A 16224-nucleotide genomic window follows, 5' to 3' on the forward strand; every position below is an offset into this window, starting at 1 on the left:
CATCTGGGAAGCACTGAGAAGTTGCAGAAGAAAACCAGTAAAGCAAGTTTTTTCTACTAAGAAAACTATACTGTCACGGGTTATGTATTGACGGGACATGTGCCCTAGGCTGGCACTCAGAGTAGAGTCCCTGCGCTGTCCCCTTATCTCGAAGGTAGGTTTGATGGTAAACAGGTTTGAGCCCCCAGCATGGCCCTAACGCTTGTCCAAACCCTGATCTTACTCCGTTTCTCCCACACCTTCAGGGTGGCCCAGAAAACACAAAGACAAAACCCCATAAAACAACACGGACAAGGGAGAAAGGAAACTTGTACTTACAGCACTCAAAACACACAGGAGGGATAATATGTGTAGTAGGAAATAACGTAAAAAGGGGGGAAGTAATGCATAACAGGGAAACGCTTGCACCACTCAAGCACAACAAGGATCACCATAAACAGGAAAATCACCAAGACTGGAATCATTGGAGCTAAAGCTGGAGCTATCCTCGGCACATTCAGGAAGGAAGCCATGCTTTAAATAGGGAGGAGACAGCTGCACGAAGCAATTAGCAACTTGAGCTCTTTAACTCCTGCTCCTGCAGAGCTGAAGACCAGTGAACCTGAACCAGCCGACGCCCGGCTCTAGCTGAACAAGCCAGAAGCTTTCAGGTTGCTGGTCAGACTTTGTGGTGTGAACAGAGTCTGATGACACCGTGCCAGCAGGTGTGCGCACAGCCGAACATCGCATGACATAGACAAAATGATACTCAGAATGAGAGAATAATGTGCAGACAAAATGATACTCAGAATGAGAGAATAATGTGCAGAAGCACATAAATTAATGCACAGATATGAAATGCTGGAAATAATTACACAAATGAGATCAGTGAGTGAGGATACAAGAAAACAGCAGCCTTCCCATATGGTGATTTATAAGAACACATTTACATAGATGAAGAAAGACTTGGTAAATTAAAGACTAGACTTAGCATGCAAGCTTTAGAAAATGATCAATGGTCTAAGATAAACCTCTACATCAAGGAAAACCAAGTAAATGAAGTGCTGACAAATGAGGACACAAAAAGACCGACAAAGGGATATTTCTGCTCCTTTATATGCACTATGTTTTTGTCTGTTTTGAGCAAGAAGGGAATGAATCAGGAATACTACAAATCCTAAAACAGAAGTGTGGGAGAAGAAGATGGTGTTTTTTTCTTCTAAACCAAAAGCACAAGATACAAGAATTAATTTGATTTGGATGGAAGAATGAAAAAAAACAGTGAAACCAACTACCTGAAGGAGATGAACAACCAAAGTAATTTGCTCCTTTCTCATTATCATAGTAATGACTTGGGTTGAAGATATTAGTTGCACTAATATGATGTTGATAATGAGCTTTGTGAAAGTTTTAATTAAGAGAAGTTATATATTTTGTATTTAAAAATGGGTTCTCTGCTTTAGATTACCTACTTTTACATTATGCCATGCTAGGCATACTATTAGATGTACAATTGTCACGATGATAATGGGATAGCGGGAAATCGGGGCTCCTAAGCTGTTCTTCAAGCTAGGGGGCCCTATGCTATCCCTAATCTTAGAGATACTCTTGAAGGTGGAGATGACTGAGCCTTCTTCCTGGCCCTGCTACTGACCAGTCCTGATCTGATTCCCTCTCAACTATCTCCAGAAAGGCTGGGACACCACACCTCACACAACAACAAAAAAAACTATTTCTGGCATGGGTGGAAGGATTCAATCAGCATAAATAGGAGGGGAACAGATGTGGTAGGCCTCCCCGCAACTTGTGATTAAAGAACCATGCAGACCAGCGGAGAGTAACGCTTGCTAGCCTGCCTATGAATCAGCACACAGCAGGTCAACGTCCGAGTCTGCCTGTGTTTATCCCAGACACCAGAGAAACCATCAGGCGCAGTGTCAGAATAGTCAATCTGAATGACTGTGGCCGAAGCTTTTGCAAAACTGCGTGTGACAATATATAAGCTCATAGTAAAAAAAAATATTCCTGGACAACCCCAGAAAGTTGCTAACATATTTATGTTTTTCAAATGCTATAGTAAAGGGGGTGAAACTTTGAGATTTGAGACAGAACTGGGGAACTATTGAAGCAACAAAGGCTAACATATAATTTCACCTATAAGTTTACATTTCACTGTCTGTAGTCTATGCCCATTAAGAGTTCTTTGGGACAATATGTTCTAAGACACAAAGTGGGAGAAGTAACAGCGTGAACACTAAGGCAAAGGCTTGAATTAGGTTTGCCATGCATATTAGTTGGATGTTGGCCAAATTATGCTTTTGCCGACAGCCATCTTAGTGAACTCCCGTACATAGGAGCCCTAAGTTAAGACTTTTGCTTGGCTACATCAAAATTTAAATGACGGGCAAGTATATGTCAAGTAGAGGCAGTCTTAATATAATCTTTACTGTATGACTTGAAGATGGTTTTGTAGCTCATGTTGAAATTCTAAGGTTGGGGCACACATTACTGTTTATTTGTATTTAATCTTCCTGATGCCTCCTTAAAAAATATACAGATTTGCATACATATTTATTTTTGTATCGTCCTAGTATTATACAGTCCAAATTGTCAGTGTTCAATGATATAACTGCAACAAGGCCTCCTCCTGCATTGTGTTATGGTATTCTTCACTTCACCCACACTCACTCCTTGTCCTGGGAATAGACATAGTCATGAAGTGGTGCATCTGCACCTTTAACTAAATCCCACTCCTACTCTCCGACGGACACACTATCCTCATTCAGGCACAGCGAACATATGAGTAAGATCCACGACGGGTTGAAATCTGACTACTGTTTTATGTTGTCCTCACACTTTGGAACAATTCTTTATTGCACTCAATAAACAGAGATATTTTTTTCTGCATACAAATCTTTGTGAAGTGTGGTTGTTCTCTACTTCTTTTGCTTGCACCTTTATAGTCTACCCTTAACTCTGGTGCCCAACTAATCTACCTCTCTTCTCGCTACTCTTCCACTTCTCCCCCCTAAAAATCCTTTCATTATCCCAAATATCCAGTTTAAACTACTAACACTGACCTACAAAATCAACCATAATCTCCTCCGTCTATCCTCAAACTAATCTCCTGTTATCTCCATTCCTCCCAAAGCCTCCTTCTCTACTCCACACTTATATGTTCTTCACCCAATCGCCTCCAAGACTTATCCGGAGTATTCCCCATCCTCTCTAATTTTGTGCCCCAATGTGTCCAATTATCCGCCACATTTGGAACTTTCAGACGGAACTTAAAAACCCATCTCTTCAAGAAAGCTGGAGTCTGCAATGACCTTGCTGCCACCTCACTACCACCAGGAGCTGCCACCTCACCACTGCCAGGAGCGGCCACCTCACTACCACCAGGAGCTGCCACCTCACTACCACCAGGAGCTGCCACCTCACCAACACCAGGAGCCACCTCACTACCACCAGGAGCTGCCACCTCACGATTACCAGGAGCTGCCACCTCACTACCACTAGGAGCTGCCACCTCACCAATGCCAGAAGCTGCCACCTCACAACCACCAGGAGCTGCCACCTCACTAATGCCAGGAGCTGCCACCTCACTACCACCAGGAGCTGCCACCTCACCAACACCAGGAGCCACCTCACTACCACCAGGAGCTGCCACCTCACTATTGCCAGGAGCTGCCACCTCACTACCACCAGGAGCTGCCACCTCACCACTGCCAGGAGCTGCCACCTCACTACCACCAGGAGCTGCCACCTCACTACCACCAGAAGCTGCCACCTTACTACCACCAGGAGCTGCCACCTCACCATTGCCAGGAGCTGCCACCTCACTACCACCAGGAGCTGCCACCTCACCAACACCAGGAGCCACCTCACTACCACCAGGAGCTGCCACCTCACTATTGTCAGGAGCTGCCACCTCACTAACACTAGGAGCTGGCCACCTCACTACCACTAGGAGCTGCCACCTCACCACCACTAGGAGCCACCTCACGACCACCAGGAGTTCCCACCTCACCACCAGCAGTAGCTGCCACCTTACTACCACCAGGAGCTGCCACCTCCCCGCTCGCCGGAGCTGCCACCCCAGAACCGCCAGGAGCTGCCACCTCACTACTTTTAGAAGCTGCCACCTCACCACTGCCAGGAGCTGCCACCTCACCACCAGCAGTAGCTGCCAGCTCACTACCACCAGGAGCTGACACTTCACTACCACCAGGAGCTGCAACCTCACCAACATCAGGAGCCACCTCACTACCACCAGGAGCTGCCACCTCACTATTGCCAGGAGCTGCCACCTCATTACCACTAGGAGCTGCCACCTCACTACCACTAGGAGCTGCCACCTCACCACCACTAGGAGCCACCTCACTACCACCAGGAGTTCCCACCTGACAACCAGCAGTAGCTGCCACCTTAATACCACCAGGAGCTGCCACCTCACCACTTGCCGAAGCTGCCACCCCAGAACCGCCAGGAGCTGCCACCTCACTACTTGCAGAAGCTGCCACCTCAGAACCGCCAGGAGCTGCCACCTCACTACTTGCAGAAGCTGCCACCTCACCACCAGCAGTAGCTGCCAGCTCACTACCACCGGGAGCTGCCAGCTCACCACCAGCGGTAGCTGCCACAAGCCCCAACTTACTGTCTCTTTCCCCATTATCCTATAGACTGTAATACTGCAAGGACAGGGCCATCTCCTTTCTGTCTGTCATTGTTTTTTTGATCACTGTAATTTATATTTGTATTTTGTATGTAACCCCTTTTTACATGTGCAGCACTATGGAATAAATGGTGCTAAAAAAAATAATAATTAATAACAACAACAAAAGCAATAATCATAATCATGTTTATTGCCCTGGTGCATGTGGTCATAATTTAGGACTCCAAAAGAAAACTGCAGGGAGTTATAAATGAAAATTTACTTTAAGGCTTTAAGGCACCACTCCAGTGTATTTTTTATTTCATTGCTGGGGTGGTGCGTTAACTCTACGTCCCCCGCACCCTGTCCTATATTCATCTCCAGCGTCTTTATCTGTCTCTAGCACAGTCTCAGGCAGTTTGTGACCTGCTAGCTTCTCCAGTGTTTCACGGAGCAAGCCAGAGGTTACAACTCAATGCAAGTCTATGAGAGCCTTGTTCTGGCCCTGCCTTGTTCTGGCCCTCATTGACTTGTATTGAGCGCTTGTGACGTATCTTCTGTCTTCCGGCAAGTCGGGATCAGAATGATGCCAAAAACAGGTAAAGACGCCAGAGGGTGAGTATAAGACAATGGGCAGGGGACTTAAATTTAAAGCACCACTGCAGCATTGGAAAAAAAAACAACAACGCTGGAGTTGCCCTTTAATTGTTTTCTGTGAGGCTACATTGAAGAACACAAGCTGGCTAGAAGTAAACTGAGAATGGGCCAGTACCACACGGAGAGACAAGGTTGGCGGGCACAGCATATAAACGTTCATTACAATGGTATAGCCAGATGGATTTCATTAGTGTGTAGCTCATACGATAAGCCCTTGCTGTGGCCTGTTAAGGAAAATGTTCCACCGCTGTGAGTTTACATTAAACTGTTTAATGTCTAGTGAATGCATTTTATTATGGTCAAGCTGTGCAATTCTATATTTTACTGATAGGCTGCAACAAGATACAAATGAGCTGGGCTGACGGATCTACAGGAAACTGTAGTTAATAATTCATTAAAATGTAATGTTCCTAACTCTCAAAGCTGGAGCCACGCTTCTTATCAGGCAGTGGAGAAGTGTTAATGCACCAATTACACAAAATCGTCCTTTTAACATGTTTAGGTATCAAAAACCTTAAGGTGCCACCACTCCTGTGCCAATTCTGCCCCCTCCAAATATACTGTCCTGGCTGCAGTTTGATGGTCTTACCTATAATGCAAATTATCACCTATTTTGCAACCAAAGGAAAGGTGATAGCTTGTGGATCGGTGAGAATTTGACCACTGAGAGACCCAACATTCTCCGGAATGGGGCTCCCATATGGCAGGAGAAATGCAATGAGGTCTGCGCATGTGCCTCACCGCGCCTAAAAAAATGAGAGATAGCTGAGTGCAAAAGCTTTGATGCGCTATTGGAGTGGAGAAGGTCTCCGTTCACGGGTACGCCTTGTCATTTTGCATTTAGGGACTTTCCAAGCTTCTGATTGATAGCGTCCAAGTGGTCAGAGCTTGCACTGCCTGAATTGAACCACGAATGTCTGTGGTTGCATATTCACACTGACTGAGCCCAACCGCAAGCACATAATGTCAGTGTGGCAGCAATTACAGTGTGGGCATGATTGTCGCATCCACGTTATATCTTGTATTGTAGTGGATTTACTTTCATTTGTTGCTGAAGGGGTTAAGCACCCTTCCCTTTCTGCATGAGATTACTCATAGCCTTTATCACAGCTGCAGCATCTTATCACTCCCTTCCGCCATAGTAACCCACTCCTGGCTTTACTCCATGACGGTTATACAGGGTGGGCCATAAGTGTGGATACACCCTGGGTGGGCCATAAGTATGGATACACCCTGATAAAAAAAGAGTAAAGTTGAATTCAAAATGGCGCCTTTGCAAATGGCCACCATGGGTTTCACCCGGCCTCAAATGTTTTGCCCCTCCCATGTACTAATAATATACCACAAATTGTAGGGTGTATCCAAACTTATGGCCCACCCAGGGTGTATCCATACTTATGGCCCACCCTGTAGATCTTCTATACTGACCACTTTGTAGGAGAAGTCTATGGAGAAGCTGAAGTGTTCATTATAGTTGCAGCTGTGGAGTTTCCTGCTAGAAAAACCGAGGAGTGCCATTTTTTGTGTCTTTCCCAGTCCATTTGTCCTACCTTTCTTCTTATGTTTTATTGTAGTAGTGAGACAAGCGTCTACACACTAGTCAGGGTGAGGTCAAGGACAGCGAGGGCCTAGGCACGTGATGGCGCATGGGGGAAGGACCCGTCTAGGGACATTAGGGTGTGCAGGGATCAGACTCAAGTGAGCGTTAGGACGTGACCCCACTTCCCTCTCCCTATCGCCAGGGCCTTCCTTTACATCTTTCCTGGCTTTCCCTTTGTGTTGCGCCACACGCTGGGTGTTCCCTTGCCTCGATGTGACAATGCAGATATGTCCTCCTCCCTGACTTCTTTCTGAGGCTGCCATTCGCTATACTTCTGGGTGTATCAGTGTAGCGAACGGTGGCCGTAGAGAGAAGTTGTGTAGAAGAACATGCTCTCCTAAACTGTGTGCGCCGATACTGCACTGATGCTATGTGCGTGCAGCCGGGCTCAGAGATAGCACCGACACAAGGGCTGATTCTAGACACTAGTTGCTCTGGGCAAGTGAGTGCTGTCAATCAGAAGCAGGGGGACGACCCCAAAATACTAATTGAAAGGGCGTAACTGTGCACTAAGACAAAGGTGCTCAAAAGACCAGTGTGTGCCGACATCTCAAATACCAGCACCATGGGGTTGCGTCATAATAGAATGGAAGCTCAGAGTAATTGCAATATACTATTACAGGGTGGAGTGGGCAGGGGTTAATGATCTTGTAGTCTGCACAATTCTCCATCAGGTGCTATATGTACAAATCTAGATTCCCATATATTCCTCTGTAAGCATTAGAAAAGTTTAGTACACGTCATATAATGAAGTATGACACAAAAGACACTTCTCTGGTTGCCCTATTACATCCATCATAAGGAAACATCCCAGCTATAACAGGCATTAAATGCGCCATATTTGATGAGGCTGAGCAGGTGACACCCATTTGAGATTGAAAGCTTGCGAGCAGGGCCCTCACTCCTCTTGGCATCTGAATTTTGTTTTTTCTGTACTGTATCATATTGTCTGTACATGTCCCCTTTGAATTGTAAGGTGCTGTGGAATATGTTGGCGCTATATACTGTAAATAAAAATGATTATTATATTATTATATAGGACAGGGGCCCCTAAACTGGCTTCCAGACTTGCGACCCTGCGTTGTCCCTTTGTAACACCTGCCTGGAGCAACAGACTCAGACTGGCTGTAAAGGGAGGCTAGAGGAAAGCCGTTCACAAAGTAGGACCCCGAGAACTCTGCAACCATTTAACCCCTATACAGGGATTTGGAAATACACAGAGCCTCGGAGATCACTACCTATGGTAGGCTGTAGTCCATGGTAGTCAGGGAGGGTCAAAAACCAGGAAATGTAATACAGGAACAGAATCAGCAGGCAAGGGCGTAGTGAGGAGACAAAGCAGGGGTCAAATCCGGGACTATAGCAGCAAGGTACAAAAAAGGTAGGCAGGAGGGTAGTCAGAAAACAAGCAGAGGTCAGCGCACCGGAATTACTATACAAACAGAACAGGAACCAGGAATACAGAACTATCTCTGGAAGTAAGCAGACAGGAGGGGGAATAAGAAGGGTGTGGTGTCTTCCAGTTGGTTGTAGCTGATTGAAGGTAACTTTAGCTGGAAGACACAAACCACCTACAGTCAGCCAGTGGTACTGCAGATCCCATGGAAGCCAAGCCCAGTGGATTAGCGGAGCCTGCGCCCACCAGCGCCGTTGGCATCGACTCCTCTCCCATAACCAGCACTATCCATGGCAGAAACACAGCGTCGCTTGGTGATTGAAGCAGATGTCGATGGAGCGAACTCTGGTTGGAACGTAACACCCTTATCTCAGAGGTAGGTTTGATGGTAACCAGGTCCGAGCCCCCGACATAGCCCTAACTGCTGTCCGCACCCTGATCTTACTCCTCCTCTCCCCCACCCACGGCGCAGGCTGGAAAACAGAAACACGTAACCCCACAAAACGACAAAGTCAAGAGGGAACTGAAACTTGTACGCACAGTACTCAGCATACACAGGAGAAATAATATGTGTACTGGGGAATATGAAAAAGGAGAGGAAGTAACGCACATCCGGGGAACGCTCACACCACTCAGAAGCACAGCACCGATCACCATAAACAGGAGACACAAAGACCAGGATAGCTGAAGCTATCATCGGCACAAAAAGAAAGGCGTGCTTAAGATAAGGAGACAGATGCACTTGGCAATCAGCAACCTGAGCATTAACACTAGAACTACTGAGGTAGTCATTTTGACTACTTTGCACCATGTATTTCTATATAGGTGTCACGAGTCCAGTAGTTCTAGTGTTAAGGTCCTGTCTGCAGGGATTGACTCCTGCAGAGCTGAAGACCAGTGAATCTGAACCAGCCGACGCCCGGCTCTTGCTGAACAATCCAGAAGCCTCAGGTTGCTTGTCAGACTCTGTAGTGTGAACAGAGTCTGACGCCACCGTGCTAGCAGATGTGTGCAGAGCTGAACATCCCATGACAATTGCCAGATGTTGTGATAAATCCACTTGAAAGTAATTCCTATAATAAAAACATAACCTTACCTCAATGTATCCCTCTATCCCATCATAAATGACTTGTCTCATGCTGGCCAACATATTTTCTTCCACTTGCAAAAGCCATTTTTCCACCATTCCCTGGAAGGCAAACAAACAAGCACATTATGGTGATATACCATGATACACGTACACCTTGATTAGCGCAGAGATATATTACTCATGTCAGTTCCTTACACTCAAACCATCTGATCTTCTGGGTTATGTGTAGAAAAACAATAAGGCGTTCTGTAAGAAATAACCTAATCTGAATAATTAATCTACTGAGGATTGACCAGGGGCAAGCATATAGACACATCTGTCTTCATGAATGACGGTTGCCGGCCCAGGCTCATTATTACAGGTCCATTACTGATGACTTACAGGATGGGAAGGTGTAGACAGCTGGTGGTAATGCAGCAATCTACAGTGTCCTCTGACAGGGGCAATGCACTTAGATAAGACAGAAAAAAGAGAAAAATAAAGAATATATAGTTTCTACAGGGTAATATCTAATTAATGGTCACATCATGGAATAGAACGCAACAAATGTGTGAGGATTATTAGTGAATTCTGCACTGAGTTGGAGCCTGGATTTGTAAATTATAGAACATTTCTTCTGTGAAAATAGTCATAATTTAGAGCAGCCGAGGCTTAAAAATACTCCTATCCTGGAGGGGATTCAGCCCAATTAATTGTTATTGTAGACACTAGCAGATGGATTGTAGGAAGATTAGGGGATAGGGGATACATTCCCCATCTCTGGTGCCCCACCAATTCTGGATCTACGGTTCTTCACAATGAAGGGGAGGTTGATTGTGCGCACGGCCACTCCATTCTTTCTTAATGGGACGGTAACAGGCGGGCAATGCCCCATGATGTAAAGATATTATATTTTATGTATTTACTGTTGTATATTATAAATGCATGAGCGAATACTTGAGTGCTTTAGAAGAGAATACCCTTAGGATGTAGCAGATCAAAGATTGTTCAACAGGTTATTAAAGGTTGTATCCAGCAATTGGGATAACCAGCGGCAGGGAAAGTTTAGAAGAGGTGTTGGAAAAGATAGGGTTAAAGGGAACCGATCACTGGATGTTTATAATACTCACCCAACGGTTGGTGCGGAGCAGACTGGTTGGATAGACGTCTCCATTCTCCGGGTCCGCACCTCCTCTTTCGGCCATCTTTGTCCTCCTTCTGAAGCTAGTGTGGATGATGCGTTCTACGTCATACACACTAGCCGACATTGAGGTACTGCGCAGGCGCATATTGATCTGCCCTGAGTAAGGCAGATTAAAGTATTGTAGTATTGGGATCTCAATGTCGGCTAGTGTAGATGACATAGAATGCGTCATCCACACTAGCTCCGGAAGGAGGACAAAGATGGTCGAAAGAAGAAACACGGACCCGGAGAACGGAGACTCCCATCCGACCAGTCTGCTCAGCACCGACCGTTAGGTGAGTATTATAAACATCCGGTGCCAGGTTCCCTTTAAAATAGTTAAGGAATGAAAGACAGATGACAGGGCGGATGGTTGGAAAGGGGAACTCTAGAGAGAGTCAGTCAAGAAGTGGGTTCAAAGCGAAAATACATGACCTTAGTGTAAGAGCCAGTCAGGGTACCCCGAGGTAACCTCTGGATAAGTTTCAGTAACTGGAGTCCTCAGTTAATTCAAACTTCTTTCTTTCTTTATTCCATAATTAAATTTAAATAACACTAGTAGAGCATGATAGTCCTGTTGACACGTTTCGACTTTAGGCAGAGTCTTACGACTCCAACTACTTCTCCTTACTAAAATGTATGTGTTTACCCAGCCGACAGGTGTCGGAGAGCCTGGACTGCAATGGGTCTACACAACGACACATGGTGAGCAGGACTTTATATTTATATTTTAAGTTAATCTCTGGATTTCCGGAGCATACGGCTCACCCTGGCGGGCTTAGAATCACCCTGCTAGAGAGCCGAAGGGGCCCAGAAGAGGACCAAGGTGAGTGGTATTAGGGGTAAGGAGCCACAGACCCTGGAGTATTGAAGACACAATCCAAGATAGCGGGGACAGCACAAAGAGTAGTACCCGACAGAAAGAGGAAGGACGGTCATGGCTGTCATAACAGTGTGAAGAATAAATGGAAACAAAACTGTTTGGCTAAGTGAACTCTGGTGTCGGGTATCTTACTTCATCGAGGACCGGCAGCAGGGGTGACAGGCACTGGCGTGAAGTAGCAAGTAAGTGTCATGCACCCCGCCAGAAGTCAGTTCCACACACAGAGTCTCCTTGGCGAAGGAGAGCGGCGCTAGCACGGGCTGGGGCTGGCACTCTCCTTCAGGACCACCAGAGATTTATAATTGTTGCGTTCAGCTGGTCTTTGGCACGCTAATTAAAAAAAATGGAGCGGCAGTGAGCATGATCAATCTCCACTCCATTCAGGTTCTTAGGATCGGTGGCGCCCCCAATGGTCAGACCCCTATGGATAAAGGATAACTTAGAAACTTGAGAATGCCCCTTTAATGATTGTATTCCTCAATAAATAACAATCATTATCGATCCTCTGTTATTTCTCTATGAAATGACTGACAGCTGGGTGTTACCAGTTGTGGGTATGTCTCCGCGCAAAATGATACTGATACTGTCAAATCAGTGCTGAAAGTGTTAACACTGTAGGACCACTCTCTTGGCATGTGCTCTTTAGTAAATACTTCTTAAAAGGGTTTTCCAGCACTTTTATAGTAATGGCCTGCGTAGTATTATAGATCGACTCCATTCATTCATGGCATCGGGAACAGCTGATCGGTGGTGGTGGCTGTTGTCGGATCGATCTGGTATCCTCAGGATAGGACATCAATATAACCCCTATAATTCTGAATCATCTTCTCTTTAAGCTTTGTTTTGGGCTGTTCCCCTATTCTTTCTCCTGTCTCAAAGACAAATTTGAGCAATTTTTGGGGGGTGAATACAACTGATAAATGGGAAAGAGGTGTTTTTGTCTGATAAGATATATTACAAAGTTTCTTATCTTTGTACTGTTGATGTCGGAGAAGGCAAAATAAAACTGTATTTACTATGTAAATGCAGATTTTCCATAAGAATCCTCTCTGCTTCTAGGCTACAATTGAGAATAGTCATGTGCTGAAAATCTACAATTTAAATGGAAACAACTATTAAAATCTTGTAAAAGCTACATAACAAAAAATAAAAATAAAAAAAATGAAAAAAATTGGCCTGCGTGCTGGATATGCTAAAATCTGGCAGGACACACAAATGTAATTTGTCTGGTGCTATGGATGACAGTGTGTCGTACATATGATTTATTGCTGTTAATAACATTTTAATGGCTTTTTTAAAAGGGTTGTCTCCTTTCAGAAAACTTTCTTTCGTGAACCACTGTAGGTATAAATAAAACGACCGAGTATAACTTACCCTTCCCGGATCCTGCCCTGGCCCTCTGACACTGCCCGGTCTCTGCTGTTTGTCTGCAGTACTGATGTCATGTTGACAGCACTGCAGACAATCAGTGAGCTCAGCAGCTCTTTGTGTAGCTGACATGAACCTCTGAGCTTACTAAATTGCTGCATCACTGTCAACATGATGTCAAGGGGTGCTAATGTTCCGCCCCGGTGTTAGTCGGGCTGCTCGGATCCGGGATCGTCGTGGCTCAAGGGGTCCGGACCCGGCTTGGCGGACACTTTGATCTGTAAAAGGGGGATATTTACAGGGGACAAGTTCGTGACACCACCTGCGGGTTGCGGTAATGGGAGTACCGCCGCTGCTGGAAGGAGGACCGGGGCAGATGGTGTGAAGCAGCAAGATGTCAGTCCCTCCGCAGGTAGGGAAGGCCCCGGGCTCAGGGGTTGGTAGTTTTGGGAGAAAAGGGTGCAGGGACCAGGGTGCTCACTGCAGGTAGTCGTGGTGCTGGATGAGGTTTAGAAAGGAGACACACACACTGTAGGTAAACCAAAGTCTCTGCGTGCAGCTGCCGCTGCCGGGAGCCCGTCCAAGTAACCGGTCCAACCGGTGTCACTTAGTGATTCGGAGCCTGCTCCCGTGCACAATTGTTGTCCGTTGATGGTCCCCGTGGCTTGAAGCTGTTGGGGGCCCTGCTCACTATGTGTAGTGTAGCTGTGCTCTTAAGGGCTGGCACTTGGGACCTCAGTGGGTTGCTGTCTAGAAACACCCTGTCCCCCTCGTTGTGCTGATGCCCTTAATCTCTGAGCTTGTAGGGAAGTCCTTGAAGATCCACTCCCTTTCAGGTGAATTGTCAGGACGTTGAATCAGCTCCTGACCTAGGGTCCTGTACCCCGTCATGCTTGGTACCGGTCAGTTATGTTGGTCTCTTCTGGTGCCGACAGTCCCTCCAAGACTATGTCCGTCATATCCCTGTCCAACGTCCCTGCTACCAGTCCCCGACTCCTCTGGACCCAAATCACTGATTGCGACCCAATCAGTTCTCCTTATCTCCCCAGGAGCTCACTCTCCCAGCTCCTCACTCTCTGGAGTCTACTTCCTCTCTGTCCCCCTCTTACAGCCTGCCTGGCCCCTAGGTGGGTGGCCCTTTTTCCAGCTAGGCCAACCCACTGGTGTGTCTGACAGTGACTAATGTGAGGTGATTGAGTTTTGTGGTGCAGATGGGACTGACACCGGTTTCTTGGGTACCTGGAAACATGGGGACTAGGCACTGCACACTGGGTAAGGATGCAGTTCCCTGTGGCTCCCTGATGTATTCAGCAGCGCCACACTAAGCTAGCCTTAAGGGTAAGTTCCCACAGTGCGTTTTTCGCAGCGTTTTTGTTCAGAAAACTGCATGACTTTGCTTCCCCAGCAAAGTCTATGAGTTTTCATTTTTGCTGTCTGCACACAGCAGGTTTTTTTTAGCTGCGTTTTTGTGGTGCCCACAAAAACGCAGCATGTCAATTATTTTTGCGTTTTTCACTGCGTTTTCCACCCATTGAGTTCAATGAGATGTTCAAAAACGCAATGAAAACTGCAAATTGCAAATATAGCTGCGTTTTAGTGCGTTTTTATTACTAAAAACGCAGCTATAAACGCAAGGGGTGGGCAGTAAAGTGACATGTACAGGAAGAGGATTCCTTCTGTCAGTAAACACAGAAGCGTGAATTCTCCCGATACCGTCACCGCTGCTTCGATTTCCCGCCCGGTGCCATGTCAGCTCCCGTGCAGGAGGTGGAAGCGGCTGCTAAATCAAAAGTGAACAGTAGAAAATTGTCATACTCACCTGTCTGCAGACTCCCGTTGCCATGTCCGCTTCCAGCCCCTTTCTCGGTCCCGCCACCCCCGCTCTGGCTGTGTGCCGGCTCCCAGGCACGTACGATAGCTGCATGACCTGGTCGTGAGGACCTGGCGGTGATCACCTGATGCAGTCACCTGATGCATCAGCTGATCGTAAGTCTCGCAGTGACGCCGGATTTTACCGCCGAGTGACTGATTCCCCGGCGCTTGCAGTCAGTTCATGACAGCTGCAGACAGGCCGGGGTGATCTCCGGAGTTCAGGTGGAAGCACCGGAGATTAGCCCGGGTTGTCTGCAGCTGTCATGAACTGAATCACAAGTGCCCGGGAATCAGTCACTCGGCGCTCGCTGTACAGTATCGGCTGCAGTCTGGAGCTCAGGTGAGAGCTCCGGAGTGCAGTGCAGGTACCTGAATCCATGCCTGGCATTACTGGAGATTCCTCCAGTAGCCAGTCCGACGCTGCACAGAAGTGTTGTTTTTTTTTGTTGTTTTTTTTTGCACTGATGCATCAGCTGATTGTATAAACGGCTTTTATACAATCAGCTGATCTGTGATGTGATTCACATCCTTGAACCTGACACATCATCTGATCGCTTTGCCTTCCAGCAAACCGATCAGATGATATTGGATCCGGATTGGACGGCGTGGGACCCTTGACCCAGGATTACTGCGGAGGGGGGTTCTTTATTTCAATAAAGATGGAGTCACCAATTGTGTTGTGTTTTATTTCTAATAAAAATATTTTTCTGTGTATTGTGTTTTTTTTTTTTATCCTACTAGAAATTCATGGTGGCCATGTCTAATATTGGCGTGACACCATGAATTTCGGGCTTAGGGCCAGCTGATAATACACAGCTAGCCCTAACCCCATTATTACCCAGTGAGCAACCCGGCATCAGGGCAGCTGGAAGAGTTGGATACAGCGCCAGAAGATGGCGCTTCTATGAAAGCGCCATTTTCTGGGGCGGCTGCGGACTGCAATTCACAGCGGGGGTGCCCAGAAAGATTGGGCACCCTGAATTGCGGATTCCAATCCCCAGCTGCCTAGTTGTACCTGGCTGGACACAAAAATTAGGCGAAGCCCATATCATTTTTTTTTTTTTATTATTTCATGAAAATAAAAAAAAAAGGGCTTCCCTATATTTTTGGTTCCCAGCCGGGTTCAAATAGGCAACTGGGGGTTGGGGGCAGCCCATACCTGCCTGCTGTACCCGGCTAGCATACAAAAATATGGCGAAGCCCACGTCATTTTTTTTGTTTGGGGGGACAAAGAAATCCTGCATACAGTCCTGGAAGGAGGATGCTGAGCCTTGTAGTTCGACAGCTGCTGTCTGCTCTCCTGCATACACTATTGGATGGAGGGTGCTGAGCCTTGTAGTTCTGCAGCTGCTGTCTGTTCTCCTGCATCCACTAGTGGATGGAGTATGCTGAGCCTTGTAGGTCTGCTCCCCCTGACTCTCCCTCCAGCATACAGTCCTGGATGGAGCATGCTGAGCCTTGTAGTTCTGCAGCTGTCTGCTCTCCTACATACACTAGTGGAGAATGAAGAACATATGGAAGAAGGAAATGACATCAGACCTCTTTTTTTTTTCCCAACAATCT

The 16224-nt window shown here is 46.6% G+C and overlaps 1 protein-coding gene across 1 annotated transcript in view; it reads right to left on the bottom strand.

Annotated features, from left to right (window-relative positions):
• Positions 1 to 16224, bottom strand: part of DNAH3 (dynein axonemal heavy chain 3) — a 594186-nt gene that overhangs the window by 330700 nt on the left and 247262 nt on the right. The window contains exon 25 of the mRNA XM_075319752.1: positions 9383 to 9475. Within this exon, the coding sequence (XP_075175867.1) occupies positions 9383 to 9475 (93 nt within the window). The remainder of the gene's footprint in view (positions 1 to 9382; positions 9476 to 16224) is intronic.

This window comes from Anomaloglossus baeobatrachus, chromosome 7 (assembly GCF_048569485.1).
Source record: "Anomaloglossus baeobatrachus isolate aAnoBae1 chromosome 7, aAnoBae1.hap1, whole genome shotgun sequence".
Lineage (NCBI taxonomy): Eukaryota > Metazoa > Chordata > Amphibia > Anura > Aromobatidae > Anomaloglossus > Anomaloglossus baeobatrachus.